Here is a 21,924-nt window from a genome sequence, read left to right as displayed (position 1 = left end):
ATCCGTATTTTCGTTTGCCGCCTTATAACGAAAAAAAAGATAATATGATATTAATAAATATACATTGTTATTCTTGTTGTATGTGAATCTTACAATTTTCTTTTATGTTGTCTATAAAAATCCAAATGTAAGGAATACCGTAACCAAAACGTCAGCAGTATCCATCTTTGATTGAACGCAACATAAAACTAAATTAATAACTTTACGATAAAAACAAAGTCTGACTCCGAACACATGTATATATGTAAAGTCAAACATTGTGACCACTATCGATAGTTCCAATCACAAACTGACATAAAAATGTCCACAAAACAAACTGTATGTTGTTAAAAGTCATAGTAGATATACAAACCTAGATATTATGTAGATCTATATGATCTATATGTGTTCATATGACGATCTATGACGTCCGTGTGACGTTCATCAAATTTTAGTCCACAATTTTACTGTCCAGTGATTTGCTATGACAAAAAGTTGATTTGAATTGATTTTAGATAGCGCGGTGAAAATATTTGTTTTGTTTGCTTTTGCTTTGCAGAGTAAAAAGATACACTGTATGGAGTATTTACAAATACGCTTTGGTCGTTTGGTGTTGGTTTCGAGTCGGACAACGTAAATGTTAGCGCTTTTTTCAAAGTTCTTTTTTATAAACTAACATTTTCCGAGGCAGCGTACCATTTTTTTACACAGTATAGCTATTCGTTTGGTGGATAAAATGTGCAATGTTACACATTATTATTATGTTCCAATTTTAATTCCCCTTAAACTCTGTATTTATAATAAATATCTTCGAAATATCAAAAAGAAGGTTGTAACCATAAAGTTCCTAAGCCAGTGTGCTGGCAAGATGCCGTAATAATCGGGTTCAATGGTGCTAAAGCTGCCAGGTCTAAGAAACCTGTGCGAGGCCTTGCAATCCTTAAGAACTAAGAATAACTTTGGTTTGCAGCCAAATACTTATTTCTGTCCTTTGTTACTATTTGATATGTTTCAAAAGTGTGTATCTCACATGGATGAATTTGATTCAGTCGTAAACTCTTAAATATTCCGTAATTGTGTAAACACAGTTGTAAATACTACGTTTAAATGTATGACCACAAAGTCGTAAATTGTATGACAACATTCTTCTCCCATATTTTGCTGATTCGTCAACCTTTCTTCAGTTTGCAATTGCTATGTTAACCGAATATGACCAAACTACTATAACTATAACTATCACCACTAACCACACTTATATCATTCACTCTTCTCACTACGGTGGCTTTTTATTTTATTTAGTTTTTTAGGGAACAGTCAGTAAAATTCACTAACAAAAGGAGGATTCTCCGAACCAGGTGAGGTGATCATGCATGGTGGAATTTCTGCCCAACTGTTGTTCGTTGGGATTTTCTATCCATGTTTCGCATGTAAACTTCATATGTGCGATGTAGGATTTGTGACGTTATCCGTTGATCTGCGACTTCTGTCATCTGTCACTTGTCATATGTCGCCACAGTTTTATTATTTTACGCTTATTATTTTTTTTAATTATGTCAACCGCTACGAACATTTAATAAATAAATGAACGTTAATTTGCCGCCTTCTATCTTATCAACAATAAAGAATCAAAATTGTCACCTTCTTAAATAAATAAAAGAGACGCACCTCTCCGCATCACGTATCCATGCAAAGGCAATTATTTCACCAGTTATGATTAATTAAAAATCCTTTTGCAAACAATTCTATGACATTAAACACCGTTCCTGTTTAATAAATATTCATTACCTACTCAAGAACGATTGTTTAAGCACGTATTTTATTCATGTCGAGCGGGTTCCGCACCTTTTTATCTCCTTCAAAGAAACATATTTATTCGTTTAATGACAGCTGAAGATTTACATAAGGAAACTTTCTAGCTAGATTCAGGTGTAATTTTTGTATATTTAATTAGGTACCAAAAATATTCATTTAAAACGATCGTGACTTACACGTTTTGGTTTTTGTTTCATCTGAACATTTTCACTTTTACTTTTATCTCAAAGTAATTGAAAAATAAATTAAAACCAAAAGAGATAAGATAAGGCAAATATTCTAAAAAAAGAATCATAAATTATACTGGATTTCCATTGTAATTTTTACGTCACTACACAAAGCAATTTCGTACGACATATGTAAGAAAGAATACTTGAAAATAAACTCCCGTAGGCAGGCAAAGAAATAAATGAAAATTGCTTCCTGAAGAGAATGGCGGGAAATGGGGACACACGTGCTTTGCAGCCTTAAAACTCATGCTTGTGCATTCAAACGAGTTGTTTTATCAAAGCCTTCATAACATAAAATATAAGCCTGTACAAGCATATAAGAAACTTGTAAAAAATACCAATGGAAATCGAATTACTAAATAGATCCTGAAAATGTTGCGACAGTATTTATCTAAACCAGACATCTACATGTTATTATAAGTCAAATCTGAAATTCAAATATATTTTTAGAAACAAAGTAGAAACTTCAGAAAATGCTTTCAAATAATTATAATTCAAATTAGATCACAGAAGCTGAAGAGTAAATCCAGTATAAATAATTATTATTCACTAATTCAAAAAACACAGAACAAACCATGTTCGAATATATCAAATCATAACATATTTTTAAAACAAAGTTCGCGAGCTTATGCCGAAGGAAATTTAATCCTATATCACTATAGTTATGATTCATATCTATTATTCATTCACGTTATGATTCAAATTAGCAGCTCGTAACAAAATCAAACATGAATTCAATGAGGGTAATAATAGCCTAACTAAAATAGCTCGAGGAAAATACACGTCTCGACAAAGACTAATTTAAAAAAATGTATTAGTGTACCAGTACTATATCATAAAGCGACTGTTTTTCCAAGAATTTGACACACATTTTTGGCTGTAGTGTCGCAATAGCTGCCTGACGTCACGTCAGCTACGTCACACCCCACCCATAATCCATTTAATAACCTAATTCATTCAATATGTATAAGCACTATGAATAAGTAATTCCATATTTTAGTTGCCTCTTACTTGTACCCTCTACTTTACGTAGAGACATACGACTTTATACCAAAAAAATGTAATGTAACCTAAAAATAAGAATCAGAAAAACTTAAAAGATTTCATTCTAAATGTGAATTGTAACTTTAGTTCTGGATGCCGCTGGTAGTAAAAAAAATAAAGCTTAATAAAATAGCCTTTACGAGTTTTTTTTCTAACAAGTCAGTTATTTTAGTCGTAATCTTCTAAAATAAGCAGACCAGCTACTGGTATAAGCTAGATAGAAAAATATGTCTAACTTCTATATTTTAATAAAGATAAAGAACTTTGTTGTTAAAAACAGCTGAAGATAATTTAAAATTAATGATCTCATTTGTGTGAGAATATTAATTTTAAATATTTTTGGTTTAAGTACCGACCAAACGTTCCTTTGAAATCTTTCTAAAATAAATTGAAAAGATTGAAAAATGTTTTTCAATAGGATAGAAAAACAAAGTATGTTTACAAACAATAAAACATAAAAGAAGGACCCATAAAAATATTAAAATGACAAAAAAATATGTACAATTGTTCCCCGCGAAATGTCCGGCAACCGGTTATAGCCGGTTTATTTCACTTTTTATGTCACGGAATCATGATTTATGGCCCATAACAAATAGAACATAAAATTTCGGTTAACACTCGTATTTACTCTTGAATTCAGAATTTTCTTTGAATATGTCGCTGATCCCTTGTCAGGTAGACGTCTCCCTTGAGATGCTTTCAAGTAGATACTATTAATCAAACACAATTAAATTAGCGTAGTCATAGGCATTCAATGTACACAATTCAAAATATAAGCAATTTATTGTGCTCATAATTTGTGCTCGTTCATTGTTCGAGGCATCGCGGAGCGTCTGGTGGGCTTATCAAGTGATTGTGGAGCTGACCTATTTATACATCTTTTATGGATCCCACCAAGGGTGGAACTTTGGTAACACCATGGTTAGCAGTTAGGTTAGTGGTTTCGCAGGTTCTTTGTCTATGTCGGGTAAAACGTATTAATTATTATTCACTTTTTAATTATCTAGGCCGAAACAATAACAAGCCCCGAGAAAAATACTAATTTTATCTATTCTAGCCTATCATCATATTATTGTAACCTTTTCTCCTCTTGAATAAATACTCAAATCGTCAGTTCAGTATCCACTCATGAGTGCGGCTAAACAGACCTAAGTACTCCTACTCTAACTACTTACGTTCACGTAAGGCTGATTAAGAGACTTAATCCGCCTTAAGTAGGGTTTTGAGATTGGTTAGCTAATCAACCGAGCAATAATTACTCAATACCTAGTCTCACACTCCACTAGTAATCTGCGGTTCTCTGAATAAATGAGTAGCGGTTTGATACGTTGCGTTGCGTTGCTCAGTATTGTTAGTTGAAATGTTTGTCACTTCTTAAGACGTGATCGTGTGCCTTTAGTTTTAACAATTAGCTTAGTAAGTATATATCCTTTATAATTTTAGTGATCTGACTGCAATTCCTAAGCCATACTTACCAAGTATGGGGATTATTATATCCGGCGATTTGAGTTTTGCTAACTATAATGTGAATAGAGAACTAGAGTGAATGGAGTTCACTATAGTAAGTATAGTGCAGTCCAAAACTATAGTGAAACTATTTTTATACTACGATGGTGGCAAGAAAGCACACGGCTACTGATGGTAATTGGAGGATATATTTGTAGTAGACGTTATCTATCTTATGTGATATGACCTTCGAAACTTGGTTGTAATTAATATTTCATTCGCAAAGTGGTAGCTGTTGACTAAATCTGAACTTTTTATAATTATTTTCCTATAGAGGGGTACGTCAATATGAAAGGAGATAGAATGAATAAGAAACGAGCCTATTGTCACACACTGGGCACGATTCCAAACTCCATGTTATGACTAAGTATTTCAAAATTGAATTATTACTTTACTGGCTTAACAATCTTATTTTGAAACGACGTAAGACTAAACGAAGTACAAAATATAAAAAAAAAATACATATTTTAAAATTGGTAATACTTTTTTTGAAATTTTCTTTTTATTTAAATTACGAAACCTAAACTCAAAGCAAGGTCTCAAAAAGTGAAACTCTTTAGATGAAATTTTAAAATAACGAAAAACCGAGTTAAGACTTTCCTATAAATTAGGCACCTGTCAGCCACGTGTCGTAGGAGTTAGAAAAGCTTTTTTAAAGTAATTCGTAAAATGGATTCTGGTTGTAAGAAAAATACTATTATCACAATAACCTACAGTTGAGTGAAACGTAGTAGTGTTTTCGAAACGTTATACGCACTCCAATAACAAATTATCAATCAAAGTTGAAAACAAACGCGGGCGTGGGAGTAGTGGGGCGGGTGAGGTGCGGGGGCGGCGGAGGCGGCTGATGGGCGCCAGACTGGCTGGCGCGGCGACTGCACGCGGGTGCATCCTGCGCAGGTGCTCGCCGCGCCCCCGCGCCCTCGCGCCCCCGCCAACCTCTCGCAGCCGCCGAACTTCGACATGAAATCGTGACACATTAAAATAACTAACGCACAGATTGCTTACCGACTCCAACTTGCAATATTTTTATATTAAAAAAAAAATCTCACTCCATACAACATAAGATTCCTAACTGATGGAAAGTGGGTGGTGACATTATAAATAAACCTCCTCTGCCTACTTCTTCAGGGAATATAAAGCCATTTCAAGTTCTCTTAATATCAAACGATGGTCATCAATCATTTTCATTTTTGTCGAGTCACAGTCAACGAGAGGACCTCTGAAGTTTTATTTACATGTTGAATGAAGCTTAAATAAATATTCGATACTCGAAGTAGTCCGTAATACTTGAAGCATTAGTTTGCCCACGCGTATTTATGAAATGAATCAGTTAATAGAACCGTTTAAATTTAAGTGTATTTACAGTTAACAAGGTTAAGTAATAAAACATGTACCCTAATATTGTGCTGATAGAGTTGTATTTTGACTTTGGGTATTTTAGGCCGGGTTATAAAAATACATACATATATCAAGTTTGAGAGGTTAGATACCGTACTATTATGACTAAACTACTTGTCATTAATGTGTAAGTCAACTTGTATGATTATAAAAGCACCGATGATACAGGAGAAATTCCTAGTGTGGGGCAACGTATTAAAAGAAAAACGAACTAAATTCCTACAAACACCTTTAAATACGATTTCCGAAACTTCTAAAAACAAAGTATTTATAATGCCAATAATACCCATAAAAAGAACACTTTAAGTTTTTCGACGTCAATAAGTCCTCAGGTAAACCCATAATACAAGGAACAAGTTTATTTTCTGGGGCCGCTTAGCTTCGTGAACGTTGTAAAGTCAGCGATCAAGTAAACAACATAATAATTCTTGGAAGAAAACGTCAACAAGTACGTACGTGCGTAGGTACGACCTGTGCTTAGATCATGTTTCAATCTGTTTGTCACAAACTATACGTGTAGGTATAGTGTTGAAAACAACGTGTGTCTGTGGGCTTATACTTGTATACGGACTTCTTATACCTGGACGTTTGAACTTGGCTTGATTTTTGTTTTGTTCAAAAAACACACACTTTTTTAGAAGGCGACCCTGTTCTAGTTTTTAATGAATTTTGAAACTGATATGATCTTGAATGTCCACACTTGGCAGACCGCAATTTGAAAAGTTCATAATTATCAGAAAGCACAAACGGCCCATTCTCTGTCAAATATGTAGTTGCATATTCTGTTCTAGTGACACCTACAAGATTAGAGATAATGACACATATAAGACGAGTTTGTTATGTATACAACTGATAAGAATGTATGTCTGCTATTGTACACATCTGCCTACCTCCTTACACCCACTGCTAGACTACTGCGCCAGCGTAGAACCAGCCACTTTCTTTTGTAAGGACTTTCTTACCTTAATTCAATTGATCGACCCGTCTGCTTGAACCTAGTCTCAACTTTAAATCAAATTGAATCTTTCTCAAGTAAACCCATGCGCAGTAGTGGAGACGTGTCTATAATAAGATCTGACTCTTATAAAATCAAGCCGTTATCCCGCATTTATTATTACTATAGATTAGTTTATCCTTTTCTTTCATTAGCCCAAGAGTATATAAAACATGTAACACCCACTCTTCACCTACTATGCTACTTACAGCATGCGAGCTTGTCGCCATACCCCACACAATTCCACTAAAATAAAACTAAAACACGCATACAAAATTGTTTTATTTTTGTACTAAGTAAGAGTGTTTGTTTGTAAACTAATCTTAATCCTTAGTCACATAATTATAATATTTAACTTGCGTTTACGAGACACATGGGAAAGGATATATGTTCATTGTGGGCCATAAAGTTTGTTCTCATTTGACTAAAGCCTAGATCTAGGACTAATTAATTAATTTTATATAATTTACTAGCTTCTGCCAGCGGCTTCGCCCGAGTTCCAATGCGATAAAATGTATCCTATCACTCATACCCAAGTCAGCTCATACCCTGTCCATTCACCAAATTTCATTATAATCCGTTCAGTAGTTTCAGCGTCATTGACGTACAAATTTCCGATTATTGATACTTCAAAACAAACAAACTTTCACATTTATAATATTAATGTGATAATTTATTTAAATCGATCATTTGTCAAATATTAAATCGATCTAAACAGTACGTAAAATATCATTCATACGGTACCTACCATTCGTTCTCCGTTTTCTAGATTTAGAAAATCTATTTAAAACTAAGCTCGTTCACAAGAAATCTGTTTTTAACTTATAACACAGTTAGCTAACCCGGTCTGCTACCTACTTGAGGAGTAAAAATAAAATTTTAACAAGAATAGCAGCGAAAGGGAAACGGCCTCATTTTGTACCACTTTAGTTATTCGAAACCTCACGCACGCATCCATAAAGTTTATTTTTAGCTCGACTTCGACGTATCCGACGATCGCCGATTAAACCTGAAACCCCAATTAAGGCTTACAGTACGGCCTAAAATCACCGTGATCTGCCCAATTAGTCGAGTAATTTAAAAGCGGGCTGTAGCACAAGCACTCGATAAATTGGAGCCTATAGCTGCCATCAATCTGTGTAAACATGCTTACTGTCGTGCCATTACAATGAAAAATAACTAAGCTTTAAAATCACTACGCTGTTCTTAAATAATTTGTTAAAATACTTGGAACTTCAAATCTTTTAAAATTTTCGATGACATTTTTACTTTTCGCATTTTAATGGTGTATCCATTAAAAAATTATAAGCACAGCTGTTTATAATAATTTCACCTCTAAATACGCATGAACTCACTTTTTTACTTTGTAATTGCGTGTCTTTTTAACTGACTTAATTATACACAATATTCATATGTTAAAAGCAACGATTCAAAAGAATTTCACGCGACAGTTTATATGGATTAACTTGGGTCAACTAAATTTATGCCGGAGCCCTATCTACATTCCATTTACTTAATACACTGATAATCCACACAATGTATGAATGTAGTCATATTTAACGGTGTCTATAAACTTTTTTGATTAACATAATGGAGTTTTATGTTCGCTACGCATAAAGATAAATAACTATTTTCATTCTTATTAAGCTGAAGTACATATATAAGAATATTATAATGAATATCACTAAAACAAACAACCACTTACGATATTATAAAGTGTGCTTTGATACTTTTAGCCTTTATGTCATTGAGAAATAAATCACAACTCATCGTAAAAAATAAAACAACATACCACATTCATAGTTTCAATCTAATTAAAATACAATTATGGTGTGTACTACAAAATGAGGGAAGTTATTTCAATTTTAAATCAAACTAAACGGATGGCCATTTCGTAGCACGTTGCTACGTTCCGTAGCAAGTGGCTACGCTTCGTAGCGGGCGGCTACGAATTCCCATATCAAGTTTTGACTTGATAACTAGATTTGCTAAAGCAATTTTACAAGCAAATTTACAACATGAGTCATGAGTGTTTCGAATCGTTGCTAGAAGTGGACGTGTCTCAGTTATTTATTTAAATTTCTATTGAAGTATCAGGCAATAGTAGTGCTTTCCAGTAAGTTAATAGTGATTAATTCTGTGTAAAGCTTACGCTTAAAAAAATCTTATATTATCTATAAATTAAGTGAACAGTGAACGGCGGCAGCGAGCGGGGTGCCCGCACACCTCACCTCTGCGATAAGAGACAGTCGCCATAATTGCTCTCTCTATCTAACACCGCTACGAAATTGTCGCGCTTAGTGCAGCCGCACTCAATAACAGCCGTCATGATGCGCTGTGAAGCTTGTAATACCGACATTATGAACAATAATTGCATCAAGTGCACTCGTTGCAATAAGCAATACCACACACTATGCATAAACCTTTCGGATGAGGACTTACAAAATGAGAAAACTTCCAATAAGTGGCTGTGCCCGCACTGTCGTAGTAAGCAACCTAAAGGGGATAATTCCAATACCCCGGTACGCCCTTCGACGCCTACGTCGATGGCAGATATAACTTTTAACGTCACTCGCCGTAAAGTCAATCAAGCAAGGACCGAGCCGCAGCAAATTGCAAGTCTATCCACGGAGTCCTGGCGCCAGGAAATACGGGATATCATTCGGGAGGAGATACGTGATGCTCTGCAAGAAACTGTGGGCGCGTTAACGTCTACCTTAACTGCAAATCTTAGGGAAATAAATGAGGAAATGAAGGAGTTCAAGGTATCCATGAATTTTTTAAATAGCGAATTCGAGAAGCTAAAGGATGATAACACTCTATACCGTAAAGAAATAAACCAAATGAGAAAAGAAAATGAAATGTTACGTTTTGAATTGACTGATACCAAGAGAAAATACGATCAGATCGATCAATCGTTACGGGCTAATAATGTTGAGATACAGTGCGTCCCGGAAAACAAAACTGAAAAATTATTAAATATCATCAAACAACTTGGTCGTGCCGTAAATGTCAGTATAAATGAGAATGATATACAATACTGCTCGAGAATTGCGAAAATGAAGCCGGACAGTATACGCCCACGATCTATCCTAATCAAATTTAACACGTCTCGCCTCCGTGACAACCTCTTAGCGGCAGTGGGTGCATACAACAGAACCCATGTACAGTATAAACTAAATACCCATGACTTAGGATTTACTTCGAACGAAAAGTCACCAGTATTTGTTGTGGAAAACTTGTCCCCGGAGAATAAAAATCTACACGCCGCGGCCCGTATTCGGGCTAAAGAATTAAAATATAAGTTTATCTGGGTACGAGGAGGTCGCATTTATATGAGAAAAAATGAAACGGCGGATAAGATATTTATCCGTAATCTTGACATGTTGAATAAACTTACTTGATACTATTTTTAATAATACCCGAAAACCCGGTTTATAATGTGCCTTAGATGCTATAAATACCAGCTTTCTTTCTGTTTATAAAAGTTATGTATAAAAAATGTGTGAGTATAACGTTCTGTCATGTTTACTACAGAGATATAACCTGTTTTGTTTACGTAATTAATTCTTTGTTATTTAACTCGTTGCGTATTGAAGCGGCTCGAGTCCTATGCTATATTTTTTATTATTGTTTACGTTATTTTTTGCTTATCATGGTGAGTAACCACACAAATACAAATTTTTACTTTACAAGTGACAAAAGCATCCTTTATTACTTTAGTTTAATCACGTACATACAAAGCGAGTGTGGTCGGTCATATGGCTGCTACCTATATACGAACACATTTACTAATGTGTTCGTGTTCATATTGCGATCTGCTGTGATATTAATAGCTTTAGATATTTATTAAGTAATACACTTTTGCATTATGAGTTATTTAAGTTTTAAATTATGGCAAACAAAAAATTTAGTTTTTATTACCAAAATGTGCGTGGGCTGAGGACAAAGGTATTGTGTACTTTTAACAGTATTTTGCATTGTAATTATGACATTTTGCTTTTTACTGAGACATGGTTGTAGAGCGATATCCTAGACACAGAACTATGTGACGATAGATATCAGATATATCGGCAGGATCGCGATTTGGGATTAACAGGCAAAAAGACTGGAGGTGGAGTTATGTTGTGCATAAACCATAAAATTAATGCCACAAGATGTCACGATTTTTTATGTAATGGTATTGAGGTATTACATGTCAGACTATCAGCTCTAAGTATTGCTGCTGTAAGGGACTTGCATATTATATTGTTGTACATTCCGCCTGATGCCTCCAGCATCCCGTCGCAACTAGACTCGATTATAGAATCCCTAACTAACATTCAGATTCCGTGTGACAACCATGACTATATATTCCTAGGCGATTTTAACCTACCCTGTTTGACGTGGTCTGACGAAGGTTTCTCTACGATAAATGACTATCCACAACATATGCGAATTGCAGCTACCCCATTTGCAGATAGTGTTCGTATGTTAGGCTTCACACAGTATAATTTCATCCCTAACTGCAATAACCGTACCTTAGATTTATGTTTCTCAACGACACCTATCATTATCAGCCAAACCGATGACCCTCTTCTTCGTGAAGATGCTTATCATCCAGCTTTAATTTTAACGGCTACTGATTTGTTTTTAACACCTTTACGAGAAGTACACATGCCGCGGCCAAATTTTTACAGAGGCAATTATGAGGAACTAAATAATTACTTCAGTAAAATAGACTGGGATGAAGTTTTAGCAGCTGACTTGTTAGACGATGTAATTGATGCGTTTTATAAAGAAATAAATGTCGGAGTGGAGCGATTCATTCCACTTAATAATAAATTAAAACATCGTAGGTATCCCGTTTGGTACAGCCGTTCTCTTATTAAAATTATACGTGAAAAAACTAAAACGCATATTAAATGGAAGAAATATGAGAATCCTCGTGACTACCAGGAATTTTCAATTTTACGTGCCAGACAGCATAGTATTCAAAAATCATGTTTTAATAACTATATGACGCTCACAGAAAAAAATATAAGAAATTCTCCTAAAACATTCTGGACTTATGTAAAAAGTAAAAGAGGTGGCAGTCAATATCCAAAAGCTTTTATAGTTAATGATAAAACATATGAAGATGGTAATAGTATCTGTACCGCATTCGGTGAATATTTCCATAGTGTTTTTGCTGGACCATTTGCACACCTTTCCACAAGCGTGGGGCCTACATGTATCACTAGTGAATTAGTAGAAGGATCGAGTAATGTAATATCTACACTTACTATCACTGAGGACTCTGTACTTGGCATCTTACGCACGTTAGACAAAACTAAAGGTCCCGGGACTGACGGTTTACCTGCAGTATTTCTGCGTGGTTGTGCTGATGGTCTAGCACGCCCTATAACGCTATTGTTTAAAAAGTCTTTAGCCGAAGGTGTCTTCCCTTCTCTGTGGAAGGCTGCGCTTATTGTTTCTGTACATAAGAAAGGCTCGAAATCGGATATTAAAAATTATCGCCCAATATCGATTCTTAATACAATCAGTAAGGTGTTTGAGAAAATCGTCCATAGTAGCATTTACTCTGTGATAGTCAATGGCATAGGTCCGTATCAACATGGTTTTATTAAGCGACGCTCTACTACATCTAACTTGGCTACCTTCAGTAACTATGTTATCTGTAATATGGAGGCTGGTGGGCAGGTTGACGTGATCTACACGGATTTTGAAAAAGCATTCGATCGCGTGGATCACGTTATCCTGCTTTCAAAACTTCAAAATCTTGGCATCCATGGTGACCTGCTCAGATGGGTCAGATCTTATTTGTCTAGGCGATCTCAGGCCGTTGTTGTTGGCGGTTACAGATCTGATTTCGTTAGTATACCATCCGGTGTTCCTCAGGGATCCTTACTTGGACCTCTTTTTTACTGTGCGTACTTATACGATGTCCGGTCATGTTTCGAATACGCTAAACACCTCCTATACGCAGATGATATGAAGATATATCTGCGTATCAGATCGAGACTCGATTGCGAACTTATACAACGTGATCTTAACTCATTATACCAATACTACACACGTAACAATATTAATATCAATATCTCGAAATGTCAATGTATTAGTTTTACTCGTTGCAAGAAGCCAATAAATTACATGTACAGTTTTGATAACAAAATAATTGAAAGAGTCGATGCAGTCAGGGATCTTGGTGTAATGCTCGACTCCAAATTACTTTTCTCTCAACATGTTGATAGCATAGTTAATAAAGCCTCTCGTAATCTTGGCTTCGTAATGCGCACATGTAAACCATTCAGAAACCTCCACAGCCTTAAGATCGTATATTTTGCCTATGTCCGTAGCATTCTAGAGTACTGTAGTCCAATCTGGTCACCTCAATATAAGGTTTATAATTCTAGATTAGAAGGTCTTCAAAAAAGATTTATAAAATATTTAAACTTTAAAAGCAACAAGCGTCATGCTTCTTATCACGCGGATTGTAGTCATTATCACTTGCTTCCACTCGTTGACAGACGAGAGATGTTGGATATGCTTCTCCTGTTTGACATTCTACGTGGTAAGATTGACAGCGGCGAACTTTTGTCGTGCATAGAATTTTGCACACAAAGGTCTCGTACAAGACACACCCATTTGTTTAGTGTACCGTCACACCGGTCTAATTATGGAAGTAATGCTGTTATGACCCGACTACCTCGCTTGTACATAGACAAATTTGAAAGCCTGGATATATTTCATTTGTCTAAGCTGTCATTTCGTAAATCACTTGTGGAGATGCTCACCGATTCGTAAATAATACTGGTTTGTTCATTTATTATTAGTTGTTTAATTATTGTATTTAATTATTTTAATTATTATATTGTTATAAATTATATTGTTAGGTTACTTTTTTCCGCCACTTTCTAGTTTAATATAATGCATGCTGTGAAACTCTATTATTGGCTTAAGAACCTCATGTCACATATATACCATGTCATGTACTTAGAAAGTAAGCTGTTGAGTTTCCTGTAAATAAATAAATAAAATAAATAAAAAAAAAACATGTATTGCGTCGAAACTGTTATAACACGCTTGCCCCTCATTATCCTCATTTGTATGAAATAATTCTATTCAGTTGGTATTTTTTTGATTTCTATAATAAATAGCATTGGAATGGAAAGGACGAAATTGAAATATTCGATATTTAAAACAAAAATAATTGTTACGGAAAAAAACAATAATATCACTAGATAGCAATCATATCTTAAAACGCTGAGTGTACTTCCCGAATCTGAAAACGTTACGAAAGAAACGAACGAAACGAAAACGTAAACACCGTAAAATGACCTGTATTCGAGTTCCAGTTGCAACAAATATAAACAAGCAGATTAAATGGTCTCTGAAAGACGACAAAACTATTAGATCGCGGGCTGCTTCAGGAGCTAACGAGTGTGTCGGCGGCGTCTGGCGGCGCGCCAGCCGCAGCCGAGGCATAAATTGCGGTCTGATGCTCACCACTCGGCACTCGCTAATACCTCGCCTGCCCTCGCCTGCCCGCGCCCCGACTCGCGAAAGCGACAAGGGCCGACATTACAATTAACTTTCAAGTTCCAGGCCACTCATTCAAACTCTATAATACAGCGGGCGCGCTCTCTAATTAACGACAAATAATTGCTATTTATTAACAAACCTTTCACCCACGACCAATCTCGTCGTGTCCTATTTCGCTCACTTTGTCTAAACATAAAGTTGTTATTTATACTAAATATATTTGACAGTTACTTTATAATACTAATATATTCTCATATAATGGATACTTTTGTGAATACTGGCCACCATATTCTATGATTGATTACTTTTAAGATGCTTTTAGTAACTAAAATCTGAACATCGCACTGAGCTCACTAGCCTTGTTTAACCCCTAAATCAATGCAGTAATAATTCACGTTTAACGCGTTGCAGATGGATCTTTTTTAACTCATATTTATGACGTTTCATGACATACAATTGCCAATTATGGAACAGTTAACCATAAATTCTTCTCAATTTTAGTCAATGGCGATATTTATTCGTCCGTCGAACGGGTTGCTTTTCCAATATGCTTCCCTCAATTTATATGAAATACTAAATTGCAATAGCATAAAACCAATTTTGAGAGGCAATAAAGTGTGTGTACGATGTAGTTTATGGCATGTATAGAGAGTATCGAGGCGCGAGAGGGCGGGAGGGCATGGCGCGGCGGCCACATGGCGCACAACGACTTCCGGCGCGGGAGTTCGACAGCGCAATAGGCGGAACTATAACACAGACACGAAGCAGCGGCATATTGCCTATTGTTTGGCATCTCCGACTCTTGGCATCGAACTTTAACTCAGCGCCGACCGACTGCCCTGTCAGCTTAAGTACTTTACCCCTATAATGTATGAATATTAACACACGACTTTGGAAAATAGAACCATTCTGCTGACTCACTTAACTAAACAAATGTAATTACGAGCTTCAATCGAACAATGTTCACAGGATCCGATCGATAACAAAAAAACTTAATTCCATTTATTTTCTCCAATGACGCACATTGTATTTATCGACATTCTAATAGCTGTTTAACCATTAAGGTAGTTCGTAGTTAAGGAAATAGAAAAAAATACTCTTTTACCTTCTTTGTAGTATAAACAAAGAATACAAAAAAAAGAACTATTCATTACACAACACTGTTTAAACAACGATTTGTTTAAATTTAAGTTAAAATTCCGAAAATAAACTTATTAATCAAATTAATTAATTAAGACTTTGATATTTTGTTACAGTTTCGAATTAGCTTCGTAGCTTTCTATTTCATATTTCATTTTAAACCACACGAGAACATAAAAAGTTGAACCGTTGAATGAAAATTTAACATTGTGTGGTCGTTTATTGCGTTAGTTAGTTCTAATAGAAAAATATAGGTATGAGAGTGTGTGAGGCTCTGTTCATAACTTCTATTACACTGGACTATTATTGTAGCCACGATAACGTTGTAGTAAGCGCTATCGTATGAGTTACTTTCAAACAACAATCCAAATTCACGTTCTATTTTTACCAAATACTATAAAATGAAATTATATACGCAATGTCACGCCTTTTATCCCCGAATGGGTAGACATAGGTGCACCTGCACATTTCGGCACGTAATGCCAATGTACACCCATTTTTCACAATGTCTTATAAGTCCCATGTAAGCCTATTGCCATATATTGGGCACATTTCCAGACTACGTGCTACTACTGAGAAATTTTCGAAAAACCGAAAAATGCCCAGCAGTACTTTGTCCGACCCGGGAATTAAACACGAGTACCCTTGCCCGGCAGTTGCACTAGCAACCACTCGACCAATAAGGCAGTCCAGTCAAAATGTAATGATATTACGAGGTTATTTATAAAATTGTGATCCCATTGACAATCAACGATGAATGAAAGAACTTCTTTAACTGGCATTTGATTATCTAGCTAAAATAATACACAAAATCAATCAAACGAAAATACCCTTTCTTGTTTTGACAGTTTTGGTAATTTACTAATACAAATGCGATGTGATGACGTCATCGTCATTTTTCATTGAAAACGTTATCGGTACCGACCTACGTACTTTCGGTAATATTATCCAGTTGGCATTTGAATTAATATATTACCAAAGTAGTCAAACAAAAACATGATTATAATTCATTCGTTGCGTCAAATTGCCTGCTGTTTTGTGTTATTGGGCATGGCGACTTGACTAAGAGATCAGAATACAGTCAATTCTATTTATGCTACTTAATTAGACATGTAAATTAATTCATTATTGTCAAGTCAACGACTTTTAATTTAAATTATATAGCCATTGTTTTACTAACCTTCTCAGAAGACCGTTGTTAAATACAATAAGTAAAAACAACGAGCCAAAACACCTACGCTCATTCTCATAATTACTCTATATAATATCATTACGAGGTCGCAAAACTGATGTCTACCTGCAGGCAGTATTAAAATAATCGTAACCTTTCTGTTTTTAACATGACCCTTCGACCTGCTCATCGATGTTGGTATAAATATCCCCAACTGGTTGTAAGCTACATAATTTAGTACTAAGCTGACCGATCGATGGTGTTTCGGACATCATACTTACTGCGCCTACATTAAGCGTAATCCATATCACGGAAAAATATTGTTCGTTCTAAGACTTTTTTTCTTTGATAAACATATAAGTAAACAAAACGAACTTCTCATATTTCAATTTCCTGATTACGACACGAATTATGATTGGTGAAGACGCACCGCTGCGTGGGTGTCAACATGAAAGATATCCCCAACCTACTCGAAGGAAGGTCCGATAAATAATACAAAGCTGAACATTATAAATAATGCAGCAACAAAGTAGTTGTCACAGCCCTGAAATATATGTTGAGCTATAACTCCGAAGGTACTTATTAACTTTGAATAGGTTAATTAGTGTTGAAACAGGTCGAGAGCTGCAGGCGGTCAGCCCACGCTCTTAGTAATGTTACCTCTAAAATACGAAGAAGTTGTTTCGCTCTTGTCTACACCACGCCCAGACCTCGACCGAAGCTTTCCTATCTAGGTGAACGTGTAAATCTCGACTGGGTATACTGATTGAAATTTGAATATATAAAAAAAACTTTCTAATATTATATCGGTATATGAGAATGTTTGTGAGTTTGTGTGTTTATGTGTGAGTGTGTGTATACCTATTTGTTATTCAATCACGGCTAAAGGCTGAAGGGATCGGGATGAAAATTCGAACAGGGGTAGATTATGGTCTGGAATAAAACATTGGACACTTTTTATCCCACGGCTCCACGGGCGAAGCCGCTGGTAGAAGCTAGTACTTAACATTTTCTTAAGAAATGTTCAAGAAAGAATTGCAATATAAGTAGGTTGTAAAGAACGTAACCGAGGGAAAGGTGTGCGAAGTGGCGCGGGCGGCTCACACTCGCCCCATTGAGCTACATTGAACGGTCCTATATCGGCGCCCCATTGAAGCAATAAAGTATCGTAGCATGATAAATGGGCTTGCAGTCTCCGCTCGACGCCCACCCATTCCAGTTATAAGTCTTAATCATAACTCACCATCTAAGGAAAATAAAACGTAATGGCAGAATAAAGAACACAGAAATATCGATAGTCTATAGATATTTTTGACTATTGCTACTATCCATTAAATTATGTTGTGGAATGTAGATAAAACAAAGCGTAACACAAAGGAAAAGAAAATGACGGAACGATTTGTAAACAAATATTAGGTTTCCGTCCAGATAAGGGTCCACTTAAATGTCGAGGTCGTACCAATTGGGAAAATAAATATTTTTAAACCAGTTAATTAGACTGCTTCAGGGGCAGTATTAAATGACGTTTATGAGTCATCCAGCTTAGCAACTACAGCTCTCAATATAAATGTTAATTAACTTTTATTGGGGTATAATACCATTTGTTAAGGGTTTGTTGGTTTTACATCAATTTTATGAACTTTTAGTTCAGTGAGAAAAGTTAAATAATCAAATAACACCAATTCCGGTTCGACTGTTCGATTAGACTCTTGAAAATTATTATATTAAGGTGTTTTATAAAATATCTGAAATATACGCGCAAATATACACCAAATAAGGGATTGTTTAAACATTAAAAGTTTGAATAAGCAATAACATTTGTATTGAAGTTCTAGATGTATGCATAACTGTATAAACATTAGTATAACTTAGCTGTAAGTAAATGTAAATACAATATTATCTATGCACTTACTAAAACTTAGCACATGAAATATTAGTGTACACTAAAACTAAAGGCGATACACTAGGAATAGTAGTGAAAAGACAGAATTGTAAAATATAAAAATTTTTAGTACTATTCCCTCTTCCCACTGGGGAACTAGACTACACACTAGTAGCAGTAGGATTTTAGAAAATTGTAACATTTGTTTCCGGAAAATATCAAGTTACATATGGGACGACCCGTGATAAAATTCTTCTCGGAGACATGTTGAGGCCACGGAATATCAAGATTGCGATAGGGAGGGATTGAGAAAAGGAAAATAGAAATCTTTTTAACTTAAAGAAAAGTTTAAAGGTCAGTTTAGTTTATGGTTAGAACTTCTCTCTTCTCGTTAATCTGAAACACTATCTCCCGTCGTATTATCTGCGGAAAGGATTAAAATTCCAACTAAACGCAGAACCTAAATATAAAATCTCGTAAATCTGAAACTTTTTCTGAAGCTGAAACTAACGCTATACAAGTTAACAACAAGTATTTTATTTGTCACTGATCGATATACTTTGTTACTTGGAAACTTTGCGTCTAGCTGAAGATCATATTTTCTTTAATGCCAAACTGTTATTTTGGGTTACTCGGAATTGTCAGCAATAAACTCGATGTGGGTAGTTCATTTATCATAGCTATAAATGACTCATCCCGTATCGGATATCCCGTATCCTATTTAAATTGACACGCAAGTTATACTTAGCTGCAGAGTTATGTCCATTAGCTACCCACAACACCAGTCGAACAGCCGCTACGGCTACGCAGCAGCTAATCACCTATGCTACGTCGTAGCAACTAGGCGCTACGCCCACCACATAAGAAGATGAAGCTTTATATGCCGAAATTCTTGATGTTTTAGAAAAATGTTTGTTCATGACATTATTTTAGAGTATCTTTTTTTAGATATTTTTTTAAACATTATATATAAGAGTATCATAAAATAATAAATGAAAACATACATTTCATTGGAGCATGAGTACATATAAATAATCTGATAAATATTTAAAACCTTTTTTAACTGAATTACAAATAACTGATAACATATTTAAAACAATACAGCTTATGTAAAGCTTACAAGTCGGCGGTATGTTAAACTGGATTATCTTTTCGTTTCTGTCAGCTGTCTCAAAATTCGAGCTTGGCAAATGATAGAGTGAAGGATTGGCAGCATCCCTCGTTAACAATGCGCACGTACGACGACGTCTTGTTAATATTTATCAGTTAGAAAGGGTCTAAGTAGACTATCGACGGCCACAAAAAGCCACGCACGTGCTGCGTTGTTATTTTAGTTTTATTGAAATAAACCCACTGAGTGTTATCTATTAATGATGAGAGTACAAATGACAGACTCAATTTATTATTATACACTACGAAGCCTTTGAACAATCTACATTGAATTAATTACGGTACAACAAACAACTACAAAACCGCCCTCAAAATCTGAATACATTTCACATTATATCTTCATGCATAGTTTTCAATGCATTAAGCATCTACATTTATTTCAGTAAACCTAGCTTCTATTGAAACAAATAAATTAAAACCAGTCACTATTGTGAAGTTTACTGTAAATCCGAACGAAGCTTCAGACTAAACCTTTAAATCCGAGTTACAGCACGTGATCCCAGCGCGAAGTAAAACTTGCGAAGAATACTCAAAATGGCTTCACGTTCACTACAGTTATAATAAAAATTCATTTCTTGAGAAAGTATCGATTTTCGTGAAAAATATTTGCAACACTGTTGAACCGCGATTCGGATTAGGTTCTCATTTTGCCGATATAATTCGTGGGCAGGGAATAAAATCGTGACAAACAATGGTCTAGTCATAATTAAAGGTGTTTGGACATTTATGTTGAACACTATCCGAATGAAAGTCATTCGACAGTGTGGTAACGACCGATGACGTATTCGACGCCGAAAAGTCTGCTGCGTACTCGATCCCGCGATCACTATCATGAGTAATACGGGATAACACCCACGCTCGTGACGTATGTACCAACTTGGCGGTGCTTTAAGTAGTCGCTGTCCGTTTCTATAACTAAGCATTTTGTATGAGACATAATTTAACGTATTTATTTTTAGAACACAATTTCTACAGAAACAATTTACTTTGACTGTTATTCAAGATTAACTTATTTTTTTATTTACGGAATGACAGAATGTTAATAATAACAACCTACAAATTCGTAGTAGTTTCTTTTTATGGACGATTAGGTTTAATAAAGAAACGGATGCGTGCTACACACGCATTATGGTAGAATTTTTCGGAATGTAACAACCTAAATAACTTTACTCGTATATTTTTGAAACGGTATTTTATTTTTATAATTCTCTGCTAAAATGTAGAACAACAAGTCTAATTTTAGGTACCATGTTTACTCGTTATGAAAAAGCAATAGGTACTAAAAATAAACTAATATTTTAAAACGTACTGAAAACTGTTATACTAGACCCATCTACTTCAATTCACTAAAAATGCTCGACATAACTTTGAATAGCATCGTGAATAGCATTTGATTAGCGTTTTCAGCACTGTAAGGGCATGCATGTAAAAACATTCGCCCAGCTTTTTGAATACACTGCTAAACAGAAGGTTAGACGACCTTACGTGCAGAGTTTCACTATGTACGTGAAAATATTCTCATATGCTAAACATAAAATATTAGGACAGCGATAAGTATAACATTCATAAGAATGAAAGAAAATCTTACAAATAGAAAGCTATGTAAAGCAAAAGCCAGCAAATAAAGAGCTTGAAATCTCAAGATACCGAGTCACATGATATAAGGTGAGAATCTTGAGATACCTAAACGTTAAAGTGTGTTACAAATGACAGATATTTCAAAAGTGCGAGCTCTTAAAAGCCATATTAAGATCCCGGAGGCGGCTTGTATCTGCCATCGCCCTGAATACTTGATGCTGGCTTTACGTGAGCACGTAACTTCAGTTTTACAGTCGCGTACAGTACTCTTTTTATAGAACTACGCTCTACTATTTGATGAAATGACACTTAGAGATTTTTCCTCGTCTATAAAGAAAACTATGATGAAAGCATCATCATGGAAAATAAAATGTAAGGGTGTTTTACTGCACTCGTAACTTTGAGTTGGGCTGTGTTTATTTATAAAAACTTTGCACACTGGCGGACGTTGGCTCGGTTTCACTATTCTAGTATAAGTACCTGATTTAACTGA

The 21,924-nt window shown here is 35.3% G+C and overlaps 2 protein-coding genes across 2 annotated transcripts in view; both read left to right on the top strand.

Moving 5' to 3' along the window:
- The window catches only part of LOC118276355 (uncharacterized), a 98,128-nt gene that overhangs the window by 67,252 nt on the left and 8,952 nt on the right, over positions 1-21,924 (top strand). The gene's annotated exons all lie outside the window — the stretch shown is intronic.
- Positions 9,000-10,370, top strand: LOC126912875 (uncharacterized). The gene has a single exon (XM_050707199.1). The coding sequence runs from the start codon at positions 9,294-9,296 to the stop codon at positions 10,368-10,370; it is 1,077 nt and encodes a 358-aa protein (XP_050563156.1). The 5' UTR covers positions 9,000-9,293.

This window comes from Spodoptera frugiperda, chromosome 31 (assembly GCF_023101765.2).
Source record: "Spodoptera frugiperda isolate SF20-4 chromosome 31, AGI-APGP_CSIRO_Sfru_2.0, whole genome shotgun sequence".
In the NCBI taxonomy this organism is placed as follows: domain Eukaryota; kingdom Metazoa; phylum Arthropoda; class Insecta; order Lepidoptera; family Noctuidae; genus Spodoptera; species Spodoptera frugiperda.
Note: the sequence above shows the minus strand (reverse complement) of the source record. Positions and strands in the feature narration are given on the sequence as shown.